The sequence below is a fragment of the Miscanthus floridulus genome, chromosome 5 (assembly GCF_019320115.1).
Source record: "Miscanthus floridulus cultivar M001 chromosome 5, ASM1932011v1, whole genome shotgun sequence".
In the NCBI taxonomy this organism is placed as follows: domain Eukaryota; kingdom Viridiplantae; phylum Streptophyta; class Magnoliopsida; order Poales; family Poaceae; genus Miscanthus; species Miscanthus floridulus.
Genome location: NC_089584.1, coordinates 3,364,771 through 3,386,312, shown reverse-complemented (window position 1 = coordinate 3,386,312; position 21,542 = coordinate 3,364,771). Strand labels below are relative to the sequence as shown.

Here is a 21,542-nt window from a genome sequence, read left to right as displayed (position 1 = left end):
GGACCTCCTCCGCTCGCCGGCGTGGCGCTCGTAGCTACCTTGCCCTGCGCGGCCTGCTCCCCGCCCACGACGAGCCTTTGTTCCCGTCCGCGGCTGCTTGCTACAAGAGTTGATCAATAGGAAAGAAGGCAAGAAAGAGGATGACAAGGGGGTCTTGCATGTCATCCTCTACTAGAATTATTTTGAGGGCCACTGCTGGGGTGTGCAGCTAAAAAAAACATGTACAATGGCGGTGCTTTAGTAAAAAAAACTTTTGTTTACCATATCATTTGCATCCGGTGCTTAAACAAAGGATAAGATCACATTGATGCTTAATGTGTGATCCTATAAGGTGGGTTATATAACTTATTTAAAGCACAGTTTTGTATGATAGAATTAGCTTCTACGGCAGGGCTTAATGATGTGACAATACACGTTTTTTAAAAAATAAATAAATAAACTTGTACTCATGCCTAATACCTCCAACTCCAGATTTTCCCCCCTTCAACACAGGTTGAGGATCATCTGGACTCCTGGCTCCCACTATGCACAGCTAAAAACTATACTGTAGTATCAACTTTAGGCGTATTATGAAAAAGAATCCTACGAACTCAACCAGCACATTGCAACATCTTGTTTCTTCATCTAGGCAACGCTATTTGTTAAATCATTCACATACCTGGAGTTCACAAAGAACGACTAAATTGTTATAGAGTTCCCGGGAATTTTAGTGCGCTGACAGCAGCAGCAGCCAATTAGGGTTTTTATCTATTCGACAACACAGCAAAATAAATGACAGCCAGCGAGATCATCTCCAATGAAAAAACATTATGCTATCAACAGAAGTGGCATCGCAACACATCTTGATGCCTTATTTTACAGAAGATCATCCCACATATGAACACAGGTATTTGCTCTTATTTGCTCGGTGCAGGATTCAAAGGTCTGGAATCTAATGACAAAGTATCCATAACCAGAAAAAAGTATACACAAATAATAATCAAGATCCAAAACAGTGTGATAAATCTCTATTGAGCTACCGAAGCTTCTCCTGGACATCATCAGGGTACCCCAAAGAGTACTGGGCCACGTTCTGCTTTCAAGAATTGGTTACGCAGCTACCTGCCCGAAAAGGCTTTGACGGATCTGTAAACATACAAATCCCAAACAAAGGTTGTCATCAGACCAGAGACGTGCGGGAAGATGCACGGTAAATTGAACAGAATCACTTCTGAAATCGTAATGTCAAAGCCTCAAAGGAAACAGGAAAACGTGCGGCTTACCTCTGGCAGCTTCTTTCTAAAAACCACTTGCAATCTAGCATCCAATGTGTTTTCGCAGACAATCTTTCCATCTCGGGAAGCTAGCACAACTCCACCAGAGCTACATTGAGAGGTATAACAGTGAGCACTGTGATGCTAAAACTTAACATGCATTAAACATGATTAGATTCTTCTGACAACTGATAGGAACAGATTATAAAGCTATACAGTAAGGCATTTCCTCCTATGCATATTACAGTGATGCCATAAGAAAATTTTCAGAGGCGACTTTGTCCTCGCAAGAAGAAAGGACAAACGAGCATGCTTGGATTGCAAGGTGATACCAGGGGAGTGTGTTGTTTCTCAACATAAGCTTTTGGTGGCAGATTTTCGTTTTTAGATGCGTGCCCGTAGGGATAAACAAGCTAAGATTGAAAGAACAAAGTGGTGGAAACTGAAAGGGGAGACGTCAGAGGTATTTAGGGAAAGGGTTATCAAAGGGGGCTCTTGGAAGAAAGAAGACGACATAAACAATATGTGGGACAAGATGGCAACCAACATTCGGAAGGTAGCCTCAGAGGTGTGTGGAGTAACCAAAGGAAGGGGATGTGAGGCTAAAGATACTTGGTGGTGGAACGAGGAAGTCCAAAGGGCTATTAAGGAGAAAAAAGAATGCTATAGACGCTTGTACCATGACAGGAGTGTGGACAACATAGAGAAGTATAAGGTGGCAAAGAAGACTGCAAAGCGAGCTGTAAGTGTGGCAAAGGGTAGAGCGTACGAGGATCTTTACCAACATTTGAGTACGAAGGAAGGAGAGAAGGACATTTATAGGATGGCTAGGGTTCGTGAGAGAAAGACACGAGACTTCAACCAAGTTAAGTGCATTAAGGATGAAAGGGAGCATCTCTTGGTAAAGGAGGATGAGATCCGACATCGATGGCAAGAGTATTTTGACAAATTGTTCAATGGTGAGAATATGGACACAACCTTTCAGTTGGATGACTCTTTTGATGACACCAATAGGCGCTTTGTGCGGAGAATCCAAGAATCTGAGGTCAGAGAGGCGTTGAAAAGGATGAAAGGAGGTAAGGCGATGGGACCGGATGGTATCCCAATCGAGGTGTGGAGATGCCTCGGGGACATAGCTGTAGTATGGTTAACCAAGCTGTTCAACCATATTTTTCGATCGAACAAGATGTCTGATGAGTGGAGGAGAAGTATATTGGTACCGATCTACAAGAATAAAGGGGATATTCAAAGTTGTACAAATTATCGAGGAATTAAGTTGATGAGCCATACTATGAAGCTATGGGAGAGAGTTATCGAGCATCGCTTGAGAGCAATAACGCGGATCTCTATGAACCAATTTGGTTTCATGCCCGGAAGGTCAACCATGGAAGCCATTTTCTTAATAAGACAAGTTATGGAGCGGTATAGGGAGAAGAAGAAGGACCTACACATGGTTTTTATTGACTTGGAGAAGGCTTATGATAAAATACCAAGGAATGTTATGTGGTGGGCGTTGGACAAACATAAAGTCCCAACGAAGTACATCGGGCTCATTAAGGACATGTACAACAATGTTGTGACTAGAGTTCGAAAAGTGATGGAGACACGGATGACTTCCCGATTAGGATAGGACTACATCAAGGGTCAGCTTTGAGCCCGTATTTGTTTGCTTTAGTGATGGATGAGGTCACAAGGGACATACAAGGGGACATCCCTTGGTGTATGCTTTTCGCGGACGATGTAGTGCTAGTTGATGAAAGCCGGACAGGAGTGAATCAGAAACTGGAGTTATGGCGGGAGACTTTGGAGTCCAAAGGTTTTAGACTTAGTAGAACTAAAACTGAGTATATGAGATGTGACTTCGGCACTACTACTCGGGAGGAGGAAGATGTTAGTTTGGAAGGTCAAGTAGTGCCTAGGAAGGATACCTTTCGATATTTAGGATCAATGCTACAGAGGGACGGGGATATTGATGAAGATGTTAGCCATAGAATCAAAGCAGGGTGGATGAAGTGGCGACAAGCGTCTGGTGTCCTATGTGACAAAAGGGTACCACAGAAGCTAAAAGGCAAGTTTTATAGGACGGCGATTAGACCTGCTATGTTGTATGGTGCAGAATGTTGGCCTACGAAAAGACGACATATTCAACAGCTAAGTGTCGCGGAAATGCGTATGATGCGTTGGATTTGCGGTCATACAAGAAGGGATCGAGTTCGGAACGATGATATACGTCAGAGATTAGGGGTAGCGCCAATTGAAGAAAAGCTTGTCCAACACCGGTTGAGATGGTTTGGACATGTGCAACGGAGACCTCCAGATGCACCGGTGCGTAGTGGAATCCTAAGTCAGGATAGTAACGTGAAGAGAGGCAGAGGAAGACCGAAGTTGACTTGGGTAGAGGCAATAAAAGGAGACTTGAAAGGATGGAATATACCCAAAGACTTAGCCTTAGATAGGAGTGCTTGGAAGACAGCTATTCACGTGCCTGAACCTTGATTGCTTCTGTTGGGTTTCAACTCTAGCCTACCCCAACTTGTTTGGGACTTAAAGGCTTTGTTGTTGTTGTTGTTGTTGTTGTTGCAATACTGGGAGAATAACAAACGCCCACACCATACAAAAGGTTCTATGATTTCACAAGGGGAGCGACAAGCCTTTCCTTTAAACATTTATGATAGAAACTAAAGATAGTATCCAATCAGAAATCCAGTAAACATGAAATGTAGAGTATGAACAAATGGCAGTAAACAGTATCATAAAAGGAGATCTTCATTCATAAGCCATGAAAGACTTCAAGCCTTACCAGGAGGGACCAGGTGCCTGATAATGACTGGGAGCAGATGGCAGATAGATGTGACGGTCTACCACTATCTCAGGAGGATATACATTTGCTTTATCTGCATACTCATTGCTTGCAGACTCCAAAACTGAATCAACAAGTTCAAGATCCTCCTTCCTGCAGCGGAGAAGCACAGCTGGTTCTTTCAGGCGCAGCAAACTCTGTTTAGAGAAAAAATTGCATTAACTGGTGCTCAAATTACTGAAGGATGGAAATATAGGTTAGTGCGAAGCCATTTCTAAGCCACTCTACTCATGTACATTGACATATACCAAATGCAGTGTCAACCACTGTCCACCGCAATTACTTTACAAGTCTAATAAAAAAAGTTACACCAAGAGCATGGCTAAAAAAATCATGACTTGAATATATTACCCAAAATCAGGCATGCTATACTTCAGGGTGAGGAACAGAACCATGGATTTTTCATAGAAAACTGAATTGTCTTATATCATCTAAAAATATCTAGCCAAATTTTCAGCTATATTCAGCTTGGCAGTTGGATAGATGTTATCTCCAGCAATTAGAACTCTAACAGACTACTGGTCAATAGCAACCAGGAAATGAGCTGAAAATGGAATACGCAGCACAACAGAAATAGCCTGTTTTAAATTTTTTTTACAACATTTGTTCTCTGTGTTCAGTTAAAACGAGCTATTGCTTGCAGTAGCTGCACCAAGTTCATGCTTCATATTCGCATAGAAGAATGCAAATTATATTCAGCTAACCTGAACAATAAGTATCTTGAGAAGTTTCTTGTAAGTTTGGTAATCTCGGCTTATGCGCAGTAGATCTTTCCTTGCGGACTCCAACATATCTGTTACCAAGTCATCCTGAGCTTGAAGAACTTTAATTCTGGAAGCATTGAGCTGCATCGAGTAGTCACTGCATACAATCACACACAATAAGATCATTGAATTGCTCGCATGTGTGTCACAGGCATGCCAAAGGTGGGAAATATCCATAATGGCCTGTAGCGAATAGCTATGTCCTTTACAAAGTGTGAAATAGGTAAAACAGAAATAAGTCACAAGAATGAATAAGAACCTAAGTAAGAACTATTACTTACATTTTCTTGTTGATGCCAACTCGCTTCTCTTTCCGGTCATACTCCTCTCTGATCTTCTTCTTTTCAGCTTCCACCAGTTGCAATTTTTCAATTTGGAACTCCTGAGTAGTTAACATACACATCGGTTCATAGAAAAAGTGGCAGACCTTTCAGATTTATAAGCACATTACGCCAAATCATGACATTACACAGTTCATGCTCTCCTATGGTACAAGTGTCACCGTTGCCCAATAGCAATGTGGACGAAATCTAACAGGAGTGAACAGAGTAGTTCATTTATTTTATTAACTGAATTTGAATTACACAGTTGCACTAAAAGGCTTGTAAAAGGAGTTGTACTAAATGCAAGACAAGCGGGTGTCTAGCTCAGCCGCACCACTGATTTAGCATATTTGGACTTCATACTAGAGAACTCGCAACGAACACAATGCCGCAGTTGGATAATACAGACAACTCCTCTTCTTAAGCCCCGCATGCCAACTTGACCACCACAGACCCCCAGCATTGCCCGATCCCCCGCCCAATTCGCTCGACCCACCCCCTACCCAACGGCACATTGCGCGATCCCCGATCCTACCACGCCGCACGAGATCCGAACCTGCGCGACGCGGATCTCGCCGACCGATCACGAGATCCAGACCTGGAGACCCTCTAGACTAGAAAAAGAATGTACGGGGGAAAGGCGGGGACAAGGATACCTCGGCGGCGGCGGCCTCGATCTCGACGGCCTTCTCGACGGCCTCCTGGCGGATGAAGTCCGTCATCTGCTTCAGCTGCCGCGACACGTCCACGTCCTCCATCTTCGCGGGCAACCCCCTGCGCCCCTTCCGCTGCTCCGCGTGTTCTCCGGTGATCGCCGGGTCGGCGGGAGGCGGAGTCGCCGCAGCGGTGGTGGGTTTTGTTGATCTCAAGAGGAGGCGATGCGTCGTGCCGATTCGTTTTTATCTGACGCGGCCTCTGGCGGAGGAGAAGAAGAGGTTTTGTTTGGAGCCCGTGAGATTTTCTTTTTCTGGTTTCTCTGTAATAAATATCCGACGAGTACACGAGCTTGGACTAGTGGACCTGAACTTGGACCAGAAAAAGGAGCCCAGCATTAATGGGCTGGCACCTTAAACAGTTTCGGCCCAAAGAAACAGACATATCCTCTCCCATGAGAGGACACAGAAGGCGTGGGCGGCGCGGTCTGATGAGTATCGAGCGGGTGGGCGCGGCCTGGTGAGGATGCGCGACAGGTGGAGCCACGGCGACAATAGATAATAACGGTGCTAAGAAACTCTACCTATCAGTCTATCACATTTGACTTCATCACTCCAACCAAATAGAAAAGAGAAATGATTATGTCTCCTTCAACCAAACGCACTGGTTTTGCCCAACATATGTTTAACCCTTATTCATATAAAACGGGCTGAACACCCGATCGAGAAAAAAAAAAACCTTATTCATATAACTCGCAATATAGGGACGTGTTGTAGTTGTGTAATGTTTGTATTAATTAACTTAAGCTTGGCTCCAGGTTCTGAATTCCTACACTAAACGCTTCCTACTTGTACAATCTCAAGCTCTTGTGTTGTATTGCGCGTGATATGCCGGTGGTTGTATATGGCAAATATTTCGTGATAGATACAGTGTGCTCAAATTATGTTAGATACAACGATAGATGCTCTGTTCGCTTGGCTTATAAGCCGTACTTTTTCAGCCAACAAACAGTATTTTTCTCTTACAACAAATTAGCCAACGGTTCAGCCATGGCTTATCAGCCAAGCGAACAGGGCAAGAAACAATTAACTGATAGTTCATCATTTGTGCTGTGCAATCTGACCATATACACAAAGCTCACAGATCTTTATACTCATAAAGTCATAATACATAATATGCATGCATGTACATGCACGAAAGAAAATCCTGAGCAAGCAAAACACCCAAGAACGCATCAGTCAGAGCACCGGGTGTTGCCGCTCGAAACTCATGCAGGCCTGCAACGAGAAGCTTCAGAAGTAGGGGAAGCGCGCCCTCATGGTCGGCGACGGGCAGGACTCCTGGCAGAGGGCGTCGAGCTTCCACCCGGGCAGGGGCACGACCTCCACCGCGCGCCTCTCTTTGCCGCGGCGGCCGCCCTCCACCGAGGACGGAGTGCCCGGGCTGATGGGCTCCTTGGCCGCCGCCTTCGCCGCGTCGACGGCGCCATCGCCAGCCAACGGCCTTTCCACCGGGACGATGGTCACCTCCGGCAGCCTGCTCTTCCCCTCCATTTGCTTATCTCCCTTGAGTTCTGAAGAGGTCTTGTCCTAGCTGATATCTCTCCACACTAACTTGATATGGTCTGCAGTTTATATTTACTTTGCAAAGAAGGCGATGGGTTTGTCTCCTTTTATGCCGCAGGGAAATGGATAAGATCAAAGTGGGTGGACATTTCTTCCCGGAGTTAGTGCTGACAGTGATGACCGATAAGTGCATGATTATCTTCTTCTTGTTGTTTTTTTAATAATTGTGGCTGGCCTACGTTATCCTCTTTGCGAGGCAATCCTGTAGAATGGCCCCATGTGTCAGCTATGTACACCAAGTCAGTCACCAAATCACCAGGTAAACACATTCAAGAAGATAGAAACGCTGCAAAATATCCTGTGATCACTCACACAGGTGTCAGTAGTCGAGACAGGAAATGACTACCATATTTTAAGATGTTGACAATACTATCAAAAGCATGTTCCACGTACATGGCTACCCAGAAGGCCAGAATCTGCAGAAGGGACGATGCTAACATAATTTCAGCAGGCTGTTCGCTTGCTCGTATACGATCGTGGATTATAAGCTGGAATAGTATTTTTCTCTCACACCAAACTAGCCAGCAGTAAATAATCCACGATTCGTTTACGGCCTGCCGAACAGGCTGTTTATGGCTCTCATGTTAATTACGACAAAATGTGAACAGGCACATGCCCCCCTAAGACTAAATATGAGCAACATGCAGTTCTTCCCCTGTCATCAATCTAGATTCTAGGATCTATACTAGCAGAGATTGAACTACCAAAGACCTACAGTACATGGCTACATACATGAGCACTTATACAACAGAAACAACAGGCACGGTGTCAGACCTGGAACCGGAAGCTATCACAGGCCGAACAGATTGTCGTTGGTGCCAAAGATGGATCCACCGAACTGCCTCGTGTTCAAGTCTCCGCCATCCAAGGCGGACGGGAACCTTTCGAGCCACTGGGTGAGGATGGGGCCATCAGAGTCCTCCACCCATGCCGACGTCATGTCGATTTGTATCCAGCGCGATTGGATCCGCATCCAGCTTCTTCTTAGCCTTTGGCTCGGAGTGCAGCGTGAGATTGTAGTGCGCATAGGCTTGGTCAGCCAAAGCCTCCTTGTCAAGCTTGTGGCGCTTTTCATAGTGGTTCTGAAGGATCAAACCCCAGTCTCTCTGGAAAGTTAGGGTGCTGCAAACCTGGCTGGTTATTCTCACAGCAGCACGTTGCAGTGATGGTGCTGAATCGCCGTATTGTTCCCACCACATGCCTGAGCACAAGAGCCATAAAAACACACTGAGAGAAACAGAAATACAAGAGTGCCTAAACGATGATAAGTTGTATCTGAAATATCTTCAACCTGGATTAGTGCATCAAAGTTCAAAGGTAATATTCACGGGCTACAAAAAAAATGCAACAGTGAGATGGACAACGACCTCAAAGTACCACGCCACTTAGCCACTTTGTGGAGTTACCAAGAGAAAAGTTCACATATAACATCAAATATTTTGACTGCAAATTAACAGTATATGACATATTAACAATGTAAAAGCTAGTGATACTGGATACCCCAAGTTTCATTAAAAATAATACTGGGTACCCCAAAACAACTTTACTGATGTTTTGTTAAAAATAGCAAAGTGAATACAGAAAAGCAATTCAATAATATTAGAACAATGTTGTGGCATTCAAGAATATTATAAGCTGACATAAGACATGATACATGATGCATCCTCTTAATGAAATACGTGCAAAGCCATGTTAGCAAAAAAAAGACATGATGCATACCTGGTGAGGTATTGTTGCGGGCCTCTTTAGCAATGTTAGATCCAAACATCCCTTGTGCCTTGCGGAAAGCATGCAATTGTGCAGTGATATCATGCCTTAGGTCAGGGGTTGTAAGAACCTTATCCAGAACCAGGTAGAACTCCTCCTTGATAGTACTGAAAAAATTTATTTCTGGGTTATACTGGATGCTTGGGCTCAGAAAAGCGGCTGCTGAATGAAGAGGTGAATGCAATTCTGTCTGCCATTTCTGCTCCACTATGTCCAGAAACGACTTACATTTCCCTTCATCCATTATGTAGTATGTCCTAATAGAGTCCGTCACTTTTGTCATAGACTCATATAATATATATAACCAATGGCCGGTTTGCCTCCTGAAACATCCCTCATGACCCTCAGTAAAGGTTCAGAAACAGCAACTATCTCTTCGACTGCTCTCTAAAGCTCATCATCGTTGAGTATCTCAACACACGGAATTGACCAACGAATATTCAGTGCTATGAAACATTTGTTTCAGCTTTGACCTGTGCTTCAACAAGGATTTCAGTGTGAGAAAATCTGATACAGACTTTGTGATCCCTGAACAAACAAGCACAGGGGGACCAAAAGATGGTGTTGTAGTTCTGCATGATCAGCTTATCTATACTGCCGTAGTTTATGTTTCTGTCTGCAATTATCTGAACAACATTCTCTGGGCCAACTTCCTGAATCACCTCGTCAAAGAGATCATACAAGAAGCTCGGCGACGAACGCCCCGGCCGACGGACGGCCTGTATGTTGGCTTTCTTATTCACTGGACTTGGCAACTTAAACAACCGAAGGAGTACATGGGTATAAATAGGCCAGGGACACACCACGGAGCTAGGCCTCCATGCCGGCCTTCGCGCCCATGATCCGCACGACCCGCCCGGCGACGGCGCAAGAGCCACTCGCTCGTTCCGCACATCAAGGCGCTCCTCCGTGCTGACCGGCGCCACGCACACCACCCCCTCTCAACGTACTTTGACTCTATCTAACTTGATCCTCGCAGCTATCCCACGATGTTCTGGTGGACTCCCACACGATCCTAACTACCTGCAACGGCAACATGAACACACCATGTTCCGTGCACAACATGAACCGGCAACACATTGCCACGCGACACACACGCACCCCTGATTGGACAAACACCCAAGTCAGGTTTATTCCTAACAGAGGCATCCGCTGTTTTGAGGAAGAATGTTCCCATAGGAGACGCCACGGAGAAGTTGATTAGGGCTTTCAACTTGTTATCAGTCCATGAATCAGCCAATATAGTACAACCAGTTGTCACCCAATCCTTTTCAATCTCTTTTGTTTTCTGCAAAATCTCGGACTTGAGCCTCTGCAACCACTTGTCTCTCAGAACATCTACTGGCGGCCCTCGGAATCCCGGACCACCAAGTGCCTCAACCATTTGCTGGTATGAGACTGAGTCAGCTATGTTATAGTCCAACTTATTCTCGAAAAAGAACTCAGCTATACACCGTTCTGCCTCCAATTCTGAAGTGGCGGCGCGTGATTTGTTTGCAGCACCAGATAGTTTCGGTACCGGTGCAGGCACTTCCGGGGCAAGAAGCCGACTCTGCTCAGCAGCAAGAGAAACAGCAGGAGAGCTTGTGAGATGGAGAGAACGAGGTGCCCATGCCAGGGTCTCGGTAGGCTGAGGAACAGCCCCCAAGTGGTGACATATACATCGGGTGAATACAACAAGAATACATCCATAAGCTACAAACAAGGATCTAGCAAACTAACTATGGCACACATGCGGCTAAGCCTATGGCAGCGCATGACGGAGAGTAAACCCCGGAAGTCAGCTAACCAAACCATCTAACACCCTCCCTAAATCTCAGCCACTTACAAGGTTGAGATTGGAGTAAAACCACGTAATCTGAGCACTTCGTGAACACATCAGCTAGCTGATCTCCTGAAGAAATAAACCTGACATCAAGTAGTTTCTTTGCTACTCGTTCACGAACGAAATGGAAGTCAATTTCGATGTGTTTGGTACATGCATGGAAAACTAGATTTGCAGTCAGGTACTTGGCGCCTAGGTTGTCACACCACAACCGTGCAGTTCTCACATGAGGAACACCAAGTTCTTGTAGAAGTTTCTGGACCCACATCATTTCGGCAGTAGCGTTTGCCAATGCTTTGTATTCAGCTTCAGTGGACGAACGAGACACTGTAGCTTGCTTCCGAGCACTCCAAGAGATGAGATTACTACCCAAGAACACTGCAAAGCCTCCAGTAGACCTTCTGTCATCCACACAGCCTGCCCAATCGGCGTCAGAGAAGGCACTAATGATCATGGAATTTGACTTGCTGATTTTGAGTCCAGTGTTCCAAGATCCCTTTATATAACGTAGGATCCTTTTGACGGCACTCCAGTGAACCGTTGTGGGAGCATGGAGGAATTGGCACACCTTGTTGACAGCATAACAGATATCTGGCCTGGTCAGAGTAAGGTATTGCAGTGCCCCTACCATACTGCGATACTTTGTAGAGTCTTCTGTACCAAGTTTATCTCCATCGGTCAAACTGAGTTTTTCTGAAGTTGCCAACGGTGTGTCAATGGACTTGCAATTACTCATGCCCGCTCTGGATAGAATGTCGGATGCATACTTCCGTTGAGACAACACTAACCCTTCCTGATTCCGTTTAACCTCAATGCCTAGGAAGTAATGGAGATCACCAAGATCTTTAAGAGCAAATTCATGTTGTAGGTCTCGAAGAAGAGCATGTGTAGCTGTAGTGGAAGAACTAGCCACAATTATGTCGTCCACGTACACCAAGACAAACAATGTGTGACCTTTCTTATGATAATATAACAAGGACGTGTCAGCTTTTGAGGGCATGAAACCAAGCTTCACCAATTTGTTGCATAAGCGAGCGTACCAAGCTCTCGGAGCCTGCTTTAATCCATAAAGGGGGGCTTTATCCAATTTGCATACATAGGATGGATGAGTCTTGTCAATATAACCAGGTGGTTGGTACATGTACACTTCTTCTTCTAGCACTCCATGTAAGAAGGCATTCTGGACATCAAGTTGTCGAAGAGACCAACCTTTAGACACTGCAATTGACAGAACAAGTCTGATAGTCGCCGCCTTGACTACAGGACTAAATGTGTCCTCATAGTCAATCCCATACCATTGCTTGAACCCCTTAGCAACCAAACGGGCTTTGTATCTGTCAATGGAGCCATATGTTTTCTTCTTAATTTTGTACACCCATGTACATCAATGATGTTTTTCCCTTTAGGTTTTGGAACTAGATGCTAAGTTCTATTCCGGAGAAGTGCTTGGTACTCACTGTCCATGGCAGACACCCAGTTCTTGTCACCAAGAGCAGCTGCCACAATAGAAGGCTCACCATCCATAGAAGTGACAAGGTTGCACCATCTCACTGTCCCATCTGTATATACCTTGGGTTTGCTTATCCCCTTTTGCAAACGTGTAACAGGTCGCTGCGGGGTAGAAGTAACAGCAGGATCCACGGCCACAGATGATCCAGAGGGGAGGATCTCGGGTGACAGCGACCCTCCCTGGACCGGATCTGGCTATGGCGTGTCACCACCGCCAGTAGCAGCAAGCCCAGGCGAGGACGGCGTAGAAGATCCCGCGGCTCCTGTCGGTGTGCTGGAGTCGGGGAAGACAACTCGTGGCTGTGCAGCAACAGGCGAACCAGGACGAGGCGCTGCGGAATCCAAGGTGGATCCGTCAGTACAAGGAAGATCCGCCGCCGCCGAATCCACCTCGCTTTCAGCGCCAGCCCTGTCTTGTAGTGGCAGCACGAGATGTTGCTGTTTGAAGGCCAAAATAGCACCGTTTTCAGCCGACTTTTCTCCTGCATCTTCTGTAGTATAAACAACACTAGGGACAACATTAGTAGAAACAGGTGAAGACAGAAGTTGATCACGCAACAAAGCATCCCCAAAACTAGCATTAGGATCGAGGAGAGATGGTGGCAGGAGGGCAATTTCTGACCTAAGACGTGCTCCGACATTGCGGTGAAGAGTAGAGAATGGAAATACATGTTAATCAAACACAACATCCCGAGAGATGTAAACACGCCCTTCGGTAGGGTCCAAGCACTTAAAACCCTTATGCATATGGCTATAACCCAAGAACACACACCGTTTGGACCTATACTGTAGTTTTCTGGAGTTGTAAGGCCTCAAATTGGGCCAAACTGCACACCCAAAGGTACGCAAGAAGGTATAGTCAGGTGCTTTCCCATGGAGGCGTTCAAAGGGGGATTGGTTGTCAATAACCTTTGAGGGGAGTCTGTTGATGATGAACACAAGGTCAAGAAGGCTTCATCCCAAAACTTCAATGGGACAGAAGCATGTGAAAGGAGTGTAAGACCCATGTCCACAATGTGACGGTGTTTTCGCTCAGCCGAGCCATTTTGTTGGTGAGCGTGTGGACAAGATACTTGCTGAGCTACTCCTATACGTGTGAAGAAAGAATTCAATGATTGGTATTCTCCACCCCAGTCCATTTGAATTGCCCGAATTTTACAGTTGAATTGCCTTTCGAAAAGATTTTGAAAGTCTCGAAAACATTGAAAAACTTTGGATTTATGACGCAAAAGATAGATCCATACGAATTTACTGTAATCATCGATAAAACTAACATAATAAGCATGTTTTCCAACTGATGTTGGGGCAGGTCCCCAAACATCTGAAAAAAGAAGTTCCATAGGACTAGAAGACACTGCTAGACCTAGGAAAGGCAACTGATGATGTTTGCCTTGCTGACATGCGTCACAGACATTATTATTGGACTCTCTAAAAATAGGAAGATTGTGGTGACTAAGTATTTGATGAACAACTTGTTGAGATGCATGACCTAGCCTATGATGCCACAAAGAGCTGGATGGCTTGATAGCAACAAGCCCTTGCTTATTGGATGAAGGCTTGAACAGGTAGAGTCCACCTTCACATCTGTCGGTGTGGAGGATTTTCTTCGTCTGCTGTTCCTTGATGAAAAAATGAGTTGGATGAAACTCAAGATATGCATTATTGTCGCGAGCAAGTCGGTTAACAGATATAAGACTTTTACTAGCCTTAGGAACATGTAGTATGTTGTTAAGATGAATTGATCTAGTTGGGGATTGCAATGTAGTGTGACCAATAAAATCTATCTTCATACCTGATCCATTGGCTGCATGGACTTGATCTCCACCGGTGTACTTGTCGCGCACTGAGAGCTTCTCAAGCTCCCCAGTAATATGATCAGTGGCTCCTGAATCCACATACCAATTAGTATCGACCCCATAAGAGGTCATGGCAGAGGAGGCAGACTTCTGTGGCGCGCTTGTGAACGACGCGTCGAATCGCTTGAAACATCGCACAACGGTGTGTCCCTCTTTACCGCACAGCTGGCAAAAAACGCCTTGCTGGAAGCTAGAGCCACGGCCGCCACCGTCGCGGCCAGAGTTGCCACGCCCGCTGTGGCCGCCACCGTTGCGGCCGCCGCCGCCGCCGTCGTGTCCACGAAATTGTTGGCCGCCACCATGGCCACCCCTTGCAACAACATTGGCGGAGGACTGCTGTCCACCACCGCGTAGATCCATCCGCTGTTCAAAACTCACGAGCTGAGTAAACAGTTCGCTCACCGTGATTGTCTCCACGCGCGCGGTCACCGCAGACACCACTGGGTCGAACGACTCGTCTAACCCGGTCAAGATGTATGACACGAGTTCTTCGTCTTCGATCTTCTTGCCCGCTGACGCCATCTCGTCAGCGAGGCCCTTCATCTTGCCGAAGTATTCGGCAATTGTGGCGTTGCCCTTCGTCACGGTCGCCAGGGCCATGCGGGTGGCGATGACCCGCGCTCTGTACTGCGTCGCGAACAGTTTCTCGATAGCGGCCCACGCCGCCGCCGCCGTTACCTCGGTATTAACATGGCCGAGGATCTCTTTGGAAAGAGATGTCAACAGGTAGCTCAGAACCTGTTGTCTTTGGCCACCCAGATGTCGTACTCCGGATTGGCCACAGGCGGTTCCTTATCATCGCCGCTCTTGGCGGCAAGGAATTCTACTGGTGGTTTGGCCGTCGGCTTGATGAAGCTCGCGGCCTGGGCGCCTCTAATCGCCGAGAGGACTTGGGCCTGCCATGACTGAAAATTGCTCCTCGTAAGCTTTTCAGTCACAGGAATGAAGGCAAGGCCGAGGGAAGTGGCAGGAAACGATGAGGACGAAGAAGACATCTTCAATTCTCCGTGAGGGGTTTTAGGCTCTTTGATACCATGTGAGATGGAGAGAACGAGGTGCCCATCCCAGGGCCTCGTTACGTGTTAAATAGGCTGGGGAACAGCCCCCCAACGGTGGCATATACATCGGGTGAATACAACAAGAATACATCCCTAAGCTATAAACAAGGATCTAGCAAACTAACTATGGCACACATGCGGCTAAGCCTATGGCAGCATGACGGGAAGTAAACCCCGGAAGTCAGCTAACCAAACCATCTAACAGAGCTCACTCGCCCGGAGAAGTAGATAGGGACGGAGCCTCCGGCGCCCTTTTCAGGGCCACCGACAGTTCGGCTACCCGCTGCCTCTTGAGAAGCTGGAACTCCTTGTACTGTTCCTTGGCCGAGATGATGGCCTTCACCTTGGTGCAAGGGTTCACCCCTTTGCTGGGGATCTGGGACAGGTGGAACTTGAGCCTGCTGATGCCGCCGTTGAGAACCTTATGACAGAACCTGCACCTGACCTTGTTCCCATCCAGCTTGTCGCAGTACTCCCAGCAGGCGTCTCTCTCCCGCACTGGGGCAGTCAACAGTGAACGTGCATGAAACAGAAAGCACAACACATTAGCATTGGTACATGAAAGTTTTGGGTTTATAGATGGTGCAATCAGAGCAGGGAAATTACTTTATGGTGCGGCAGAGGGCTTCAGACTGTGGTATCTGCAAATGAATAAATGTAGGATCCATAAATGTATTAGTTTCCACATAAAAAAGAAAACTGCTCCTCATGAAATGCAGGTATCGTAACTGATATAGGGCATATTTGGATCAGCTAGAGCTAGCTACTAGCTTTAGCTAGAAATTAGCCCAAATTAGCTAGAGTTAGCTAACAACTAGTTAAAGGTTTAGCTAAAAAATTAGCCCATCTATTAGCAATTAGCCCCCGCCTTATGTTTGGATGCACCATGGTTAATTTTGGCTAATTTTTAGCTAGGCCTTGTGTATTGAGTTTCTACGGTCCAGCAGCATGTGGCAGTTGTATTGAGTTAAGTCAGTTATTAAACAAAACCCAAACAAATCCGCTTGAGCTTCCCCAAACAAATCCGAAGTCAGAACCAGCCACGAGTTGGTCCTGGTGGATTGGATTGGAGCTACTACATCTTTTGGGCAGAGCAGCAAAACGGAGCGCCGATTGATTCGTCCCCGTTTCCCTTCAAACCAAACCCACGTCCCCACCTTCTTCCCCTCCAAACCCCCCGGATTTGAGCTCCCCATCAAGCAGCAGAAAATGTTTAGTCCAGACATGCTCAGCCAGCTCAACATCCGAACCCCATGGAGGATGAATGGGTCCACTCGAATCGCAAGCTACTACCCCTAATAGTTCGCGAGAAGTGACCCGCGGGCGAGATCTGGAATGTCTCGAGCTCTGGAAACCGTGGGAGGAGAGGAGAGGAGAGGAGAGGAGCAGGAGGTGCAGCTGACCTGAGCCGCCTCCGAGCTGAGGCGAGCAGAGCTTTGCTCCCGTCCAGGGAGTTTATTTCGGGGAGGGAGGGCGGGGGGATATTTTTTTTCTTCTTCTTCTCCCCGATTTATCGCCGAGCTCTTGTGGGTGCACCGGTGGTCGGCAGGCCGTCGCCGCGAGCGCAGAGCGGAGTCGTGGGAGGCTGCTGGTGCCGGGAGTCTGGCTGGAGAAGACCGAAGACGGGTGCGCGAGATGCCACGAGATGATGGACAGACACACGGTTTTCTCTTCTCTTTCTTGTCCCCGTCGGCACGGCAACGGCAACTGCGACTGCGAGAGACTGAGAGAGAGAGAGAGAGAGAGAGAGGGGCGTCTTCCTCTCGTACGAAAAAAATTGGGAAGGGAGGTTTCGTGAGGCAGGCCCTACCATACACTGGGCCTCAGTGGGCTGGCCCGAGAGCGAGGACGACCGGCCCGGCGTGCAAGCAAAACAGAGAGAGAGAGAGAGAGGGAGTCGTCAGTCGTTCGGTTCCTCGCTTTTCTGGCTGCTTCCATGATCGTGGATGGAAGCAGGAGGAAGGGGAAGACGAGGCGAGCGAGATGCTTTGTTCAAAGTTCAACAATGGTTGAAGCGGGTGGAGCTGGTGCCGTGGAGGCATGCCCGGGCGGAGGCGAGGCGAGGCCCGGACGCGGGTGCGTGCGGCGTTACTGACGTCAGGCGCGGCGTGCAGGCTGGACGAGCCGAAGGCGTTCGGCGAAATGCCTCGCTGCGAGTGGGCACGAGTCTTGGCTTCGTGAGAACCCTGTCGGCGTCAGCAAGGCAAGACCGCAGGAGGTAATGCCGGTTTCTTCACGTCAGTTGTGCGTGTCGTGTCAGAGACCTGCATGACTGTGTTAGCTGCAAAATTGGTGGAGATCAATTCAGCATCACGTTGACTGGACACCAGATTTGGCAAAGATTCTTCTATTTAGCAAGACGTCGTGAGAACCCTGTCGGTGTCAACAAGGCAAGCAGGTATGCTGGTTTCTTCACGTCAGTTGTGTGTGTGTGTGTGGTGTCACAGACTTTTGCTTGACTTACTTCAACATCACGTTGAGTGGACACCAGATTTTGCAAAGAGTAGGTCGGCGGTAATGCATGTACTGACAAAATATGAACAACAACCTCAATTCGCCATGCCAATAGTGGAACTTGGCAACTTGCTACTGTGTCATGATAGGATCCATATACCTGGTCAACCTTCTTGGACCTGGAAAATAGGCCATTGCGACTGGCGTGACTCACGACTCACGAGGACATCTCTTCCTTTTTTTTGCATATATCTGTTCGGTTAGGAAGGACTAACCACATACTTCATTAGGGGTTGACAAGGAGAAGTACATCCCCTAAAATGGTGGACACAAGCAGTTTGAGATTCTTCTACTCATCTTCCTTTGCTTTACTACTTCCCTCCCTCATCAGCCTTGTATTTCCTTGCTGCAAATTAACATGTGCATTAGACACCCTCCTTCCTGGTCAATTCCTGAATGAAAATCAGAGCCTCATCTCAAAAAATGGTGCCTTCAAGTTGGGTTACGACTGCTCCATTCCTCAAGATGAATATTGCGGTTTGGGTATCTGATTTGCTAAACCATCGTCTTGTATTCGTGAGTATTTCCCTCTTTGGCATCCTGATGACTCTGGTTATAGATCAGCATAATTTACCCTCTCAGTCTCAGAGAATGGCGTTCTAAATTATACCATGGGTTGCTGCTATACTGATTTATTATCCACGCCCGGCACTAGGACCACTTCTATCTCTGCTGCTGCGGTGCTTCTTGACAATGGAAATCTTGCAATAAGAGACTGAGTAAACAGTTCCATGGCGATTTGGCAGAGTTTTGATAACCCGACTAATGTACTGCTCTCTGGAGGACACCTGGGATTCAATTAAATCAATGGCAAGAAAATCACCCTTTTTAGTTCTTTAGACCCCTATGGCATTGGGTTGACGTTTACTTTGTCACTAGATGCAACTAGAAGGCGAGGTTTTATTATCCAGCAGCATCCTAATGGTCGGATGTTTGCTGGTACCTTCCCAGGATGGATGGACATTCATGAAGATGGAGACCATATGCTAACATTCAATGACGCAACAAGGGGAATGTGATTCTAATTTGTGGTCTGCCCCAGAAAGTTTATGTGAATTTCATTCATATTGTGGTCCATACAGCCTTTGCACATTGTCGGGCTCTTGTATATGCCCTGTTGGTTTCAACTCACTATCGACTGATGCTGCATGGATTTCTACTGGTTGTTTGAGAGATTACCCTCTGAGTTGTGAAAATGGGGAAGTGACATGTTATCCAATAGATGGCATCCATAGATATCCCCAGAAACCTTTCACGTTGGAAGTTACAAACATGAGTGAGTGTGAATCCGCTTGCTTAAGGGACTGTACCTGTACTGCCTTTGCTTTCAATGCAAGTTGCTTACTATGGTTTCGGGAGCTGCGGAGTACAATAGTACTTGACTCCGATCTAAATGGTAACCGTTTGTACATATGTAGATCAACCAAACAACAGTCAGGTTCTAGAATTGTTCCTTGGAATGGTTCTTCGAAAAAAAGAACTGTTCCTTGGAAAAGAGTGGTTCTTGAATCGATGATCGGTGTGATAGCCGTCATTGTTTTTAGCCTGATTCTTTTGTTGAGATGCAGACGAAAGGTTTTCAAGGCTAGAACAGTGGGTGGCAGTGGAAGTCTTATGGTATTCTCTTTTGTACAAATAAAGAACTCAACGAAAAAATTCTCTGAAAAACTTGGAGAAGGAGGTTTCGGCTGCGTTTTCAAAGGGATGTTGCCAAGCTGCACTGTTGTGGCTATCAAGAAGCCAAAAGGCCTCAGACAGGAAGACAAGCAATTTCGAGCAGAGGTGCAGACCATAGGTATGATTCAGCACATCAATATTGTCCGCCTGCTTGGGTTTTGCGCTGAAGATAGTAGAAGGTTCCTTGTGTATGAATATATGGCGAATGGTTCTTTGAGCAGCCACCTGTTTTCCAAGTGTTCGTCTAAGTTAATCTGGGAGCTGCGGTACTCGATCGTACTTGGAATTGCACGATGGCCTGGCTTATCTTCACGAGGGATGCAAGGATTGTATTGTACACTGTGACATAAAGCCAGATAACGTGCTTCTTGATGCAGAATTCTGTCCTAAGATTGCAGATTTTGGCATGGCAAAGCTTCTTGGTCGAGACTTCAGCAGGGTACTGACAACAATGCGAGGGACCATCGGATACCTTGCACCAGAGTGGATCTCAGGGGTACCAATAACACATAAGGCTGACGTCTACAGCTATGGAATGATGCTCTTTGAAATCATATCAGGGCAAAGGAATTCGGGGAAAATTAAGGAGGGGAGGTTTACCTACTTTCCAATCCATGCCGCAGTTAAGGTGAATGAAGGAGATGTCATGTGCCTGTTAGATAGTGGTCTGGAGGGCAATGCTGATGCAGAGCAGCTAGAGAGAGCCTCCAGAGTTGCATGCTGGTGCATTCAGGATGCTGAAGATCACAGGCCGATGATGGGGCAAGTTGTTCACATGCTGGAAGGTGTCATGGATGTTCAAGTCCCTCCTGTTCCCAGGTCACTGCAAAACTATGTCGGCATGGAGGATTCTACCTCTGCAGATTTTTAATTGTCTAAAGTCTCGTGTTAGTCCAATGTGAGCCTTTTTTTCTTTGTACTGCTTCAGAACTGAATCTGAATGAAACACACGCACACACAGTTGCTGTGTACTGCAGTTTTACTTATTCGTGGACTCTTAAGAATGTTGCATTAAGTATTAGAAATGTATCAAAATTTGGTATTGAAGTTTTTATTGTTGGACTTTGCTATGGTAGTCGATAAGAGAGGTGCTTGATGCATCAAATTTAGGACTTATGATTATTGAACAGTTAACATTCAGTTTTTCTTTTGAGTGCCATTATCAAAAAAAAAAAATCAAAATTTTCTCTGATGCAAACCTGTGGAGGATGAAGCTACCAAGGAGGGATAGAGCGATTGCGGATGCTCGGATTGGTGTTTTTTCAGCAGCTATGTAATAGGAACGTCGTGCATTTGTCCCTCTCCTTTTCTAAAAAATTATCACAATCAAGATGTGCATTGTAACTTGTAAACAATAACTGTCGGAAGGCAGTGGTTGAGCCTTGAGTTATAACTTGTCAAGCAGACTAGTCTCAACTAACCATGGGCGTTGGTGGACTAATAGAACATTTGCCCACATATACATAGGCTAAATTGAAATGAGCAGCTCCACCCGAAATGGATGACGGCTCATTATTAACATGTGATGCATTTTACTCATTATCTAACTTCAACCACAACCACCTGAGGTACAGTTAGCAATACAAGACAAGGATAAAGATAGTTACATTGGAATTTGCACACCAATTTATGCCTCGTTGCTGAATGTACGTAACCTGGATGGAGAATAGCAGAACAAGGCAAAGCATTGCCCACGGCCCTCGAGTTGGTAATTCATTCATTCACAAGAGGAATGAAACAAAAGGAACTCGCACAAACTCTGCGAGCGAGACCGGGATTTCTTCCGAGGGCAAAACAAAAAACAATACAACATCCTTTGCCCTCACACGGCCAGGAGGCCAATGTGGGCGGGTCTAA

General features: G+C 46.4%; 2 protein-coding genes and 2 pseudogenes across 2 annotated transcripts; 1 reads left to right on the top strand and 3 right to left on the bottom strand.

Annotated features, from left to right (window-relative positions):
* Positions 1–793: 793 nt before the first annotated feature.
* LOC136449383 (V-type proton ATPase subunit E-like) lies at positions 794–6,318 on the bottom strand. The gene is made up of 6 exons (XM_066449398.1): positions 5,857–6,318; positions 5,159–5,259; positions 4,818–4,974; positions 4,054–4,250; positions 1,263–1,362; positions 794–1,125 (listed from the first exon to the last, which is right to left on the bottom strand). Exons 1-6 carry the CDS (start codon positions 5,956–5,958, stop codon positions 1,090–1,092), a joined length of 693 nt encoding a protein of 230 aa, XP_066305495.1. The 5' UTR covers positions 5,959–6,318; the 3' UTR covers positions 794–1,089.
* Positions 6,319–6,981: 663 nt separating this feature from the next.
* Positions 6,982–7,489, bottom strand: LOC136449379 (uncharacterized). The gene has a single exon (XM_066449396.1). The coding sequence runs from the start codon at positions 7,405–7,407 to the stop codon at positions 7,147–7,149; it is 261 nt and encodes an 86-aa protein (XP_066305493.1). The 5' UTR covers positions 7,408–7,489; the 3' UTR covers positions 6,982–7,146.
* A 565-nt stretch (positions 7,490–8,054) lies between these two features.
* On the bottom strand, positions 8,055–17,177 carry LOC136449380 (uncharacterized; annotated as a pseudogene).
* A 1,386-nt stretch (positions 17,178–18,563) lies between these two features.
* LOC136451355 (G-type lectin S-receptor-like serine/threonine-protein kinase At2g19130) lies at positions 18,564–20,672 on the top strand (annotated as a pseudogene).
* Positions 20,673–21,542: the final 870 nt, after the last annotated feature.